Source organism: Tarenaya hassleriana, unplaced genomic scaffold (genome assembly GCF_000463585.1).
Source record: "Tarenaya hassleriana unplaced genomic scaffold, ASM46358v1 Cleome13, whole genome shotgun sequence".
Classification (NCBI taxonomy): domain Eukaryota; kingdom Viridiplantae; phylum Streptophyta; class Magnoliopsida; order Brassicales; family Cleomaceae; genus Tarenaya; species Tarenaya hassleriana.
Window position 1 is genome coordinate 1209478 of NW_010963495.1, and position 1925 is coordinate 1211402.

The 1925-nt window shown below is 34.5% G+C and overlaps 1 protein-coding gene across 1 annotated transcript in view; it reads left to right on the forward strand.

The window, feature by feature from the left end:
* Nucleotides 1-498, forward strand: part of LOC104807416 (ankyrin repeat domain-containing protein 2A) — a 2462-nt gene extending 1964 nt beyond the window's left edge. Inside the window, 2 exon segments of the mRNA XM_010532679.1 lie at nucleotides 1-40; nucleotides 116-498. The exon segment at nucleotides 1-40 is cut by the window's left edge and continues 16 nt beyond it. Of these exon segments, the coding sequence (XP_010530981.1) occupies nucleotides 1-40; nucleotides 116-215 (140 nt within the window). The 3' untranslated portion in view covers nucleotides 216-498.
* Nucleotides 499-1925: the final 1427 nt, after the last annotated feature.

The following is a 1925-nucleotide window of genomic DNA, read 5'->3' on the forward strand; positions in this document are numbered from 1 at the left end:
AAGAGTGTGTCAGCCTTCTCCTGGAGAATGGAGCTGCAGTGTAAGTACAAGGCAACATTCTTAACGATATGCACACGGTAAATGCGGAATCTTGACCAGAGTTTTATGCACACAGGACCCTGCAAAACCTGGACGGGAAGACCCCCATCGACGTGGCCAAGCTCAACAACCAGCACGAGGTGGTGAAGCTGCTCGAGAAGGACGCGTTCCTGTGAGATAAGTTAACAGAGGCCATTTGCCTGAAGTGAAGGTTCATTTCTCTCCATGTGCTGAAAAATCTGCCAGTTTTAAAAGGCCATAAATTCTATCTTCTGGTTGTTTGCACTCTCCTGTTCCCTCTATTTATATTGAATTTGTGGTTTTTAGATTGACCCTCGCTCACTTGGCTTCCAAGGGCTTCTCGTTTGCATAAATCCCATCTCTATTCTCCTTCCAATGTTTCTCATTCATAAAAGAAAATCATGAAAATAAAGAAAAAAAGGAAAGAGATTGGGAATTGGTGTTTCGTTTTGAATTTAGTTTTGCTGAGGTTTTTGTCTCCTCATTTTTCTTTTTCTGTGATGTGTTTCTTCTCCTTGCGATCGGTCTGCGGTTGCTTTGTCCGACGCAAAATCTTGTCGGAGCGAATCTTCAAACTGATAAGAATTGGCCTGTTTCACCTGTCATGGGCCCCACTTCTTTCGGCCTTTTTCTGTTCGGTTTCGAGACTGCGTTTGGAAACGCGCGTTTTCCTACTGTGGAGCCACCTTCCTTTGCATAAATTTATCTACAAAACGCGCGTTCCGCCCTCTGATCCGCATTTGATAATATGATTGCTTGCTTATTTGAGCTAAGACAGTAGAATAAAACTATCTTTGGGTTTCTTATTAACAGACAGCAATCTAATCATGTCTTGGGTATAGATTTGATTATTGGTTATTTAATACAATTCTTTAATTCTACGAACCAAGAAAATTAATAATTCTAGACGCGAAAAATATAATCTTTCCTCGCACGTATAAAATTTCATTTATTTTACGCTATATATATCGGCTTAAATTACGTTAATTTTAATTAGTTTTCGGTTAATTCACGTCGTCATGCATCAACATCCGCAGCATCCTCTCTCATAAGAGTTGTAAGGGTGGCCATTTGTTTCGAACTGTATCTAACTGAAAATACGATATTTTTTTCAATCCGAACTGCTTAAAATTTCCGAACGTTATTAATTTTAGAAAAATTAAAATTTTTAAAATCGATCGAACCGAATTTTAAAAAATCTGAAAAACTAAATTTTGTTAAGAAGATTTAATGTTTTAAAATAAAAATCCGAAACGACCCGAATATAATATAATAATCGATTGGTATATATTTTTGTAAAACCGAAAGAATCGAACCCAACCATTTTTTATCCAAACCTCGACCAAATACCGAAACCCCAGCCTTTTTCTTACGATATTTTGAAGTTTTATGTTTCGGATTTGGAATTTTTTTAGAAAATTTCTTTCATTTATATTAGGTTTGAATAGAATTATATATTATTTGGCTCGCTATCATTTGATTTTGTTTATCGGAAGATTTTTTTTGAATTATTTATCCCATTTTTAAAAATATTCAAAATTTATTGATAGGAAATCAGATTTTGGTGTTAATATCCAAAACATTCAAATATGAATTAGGATAATTAAACTTTCATATCGTAATAGTCGATCTCTAAGATTAAGTGTATATAAATGGATAAGAAGATAGCTTTATAAAAAAAATTGATAAGAAGATAGTAGAAGTGGGTACACATCGAATAAACTAGATTTTTGAGATATCTGTATCCGGATCCGATCTGCATAAATATTCGATTTTGTTATCTGTATCTAATCCATAATTTTTGAATATCCGCAATTTTGGATATCCGTAAAAATCACGGATATTTGCGAATATTTGTATCCGAC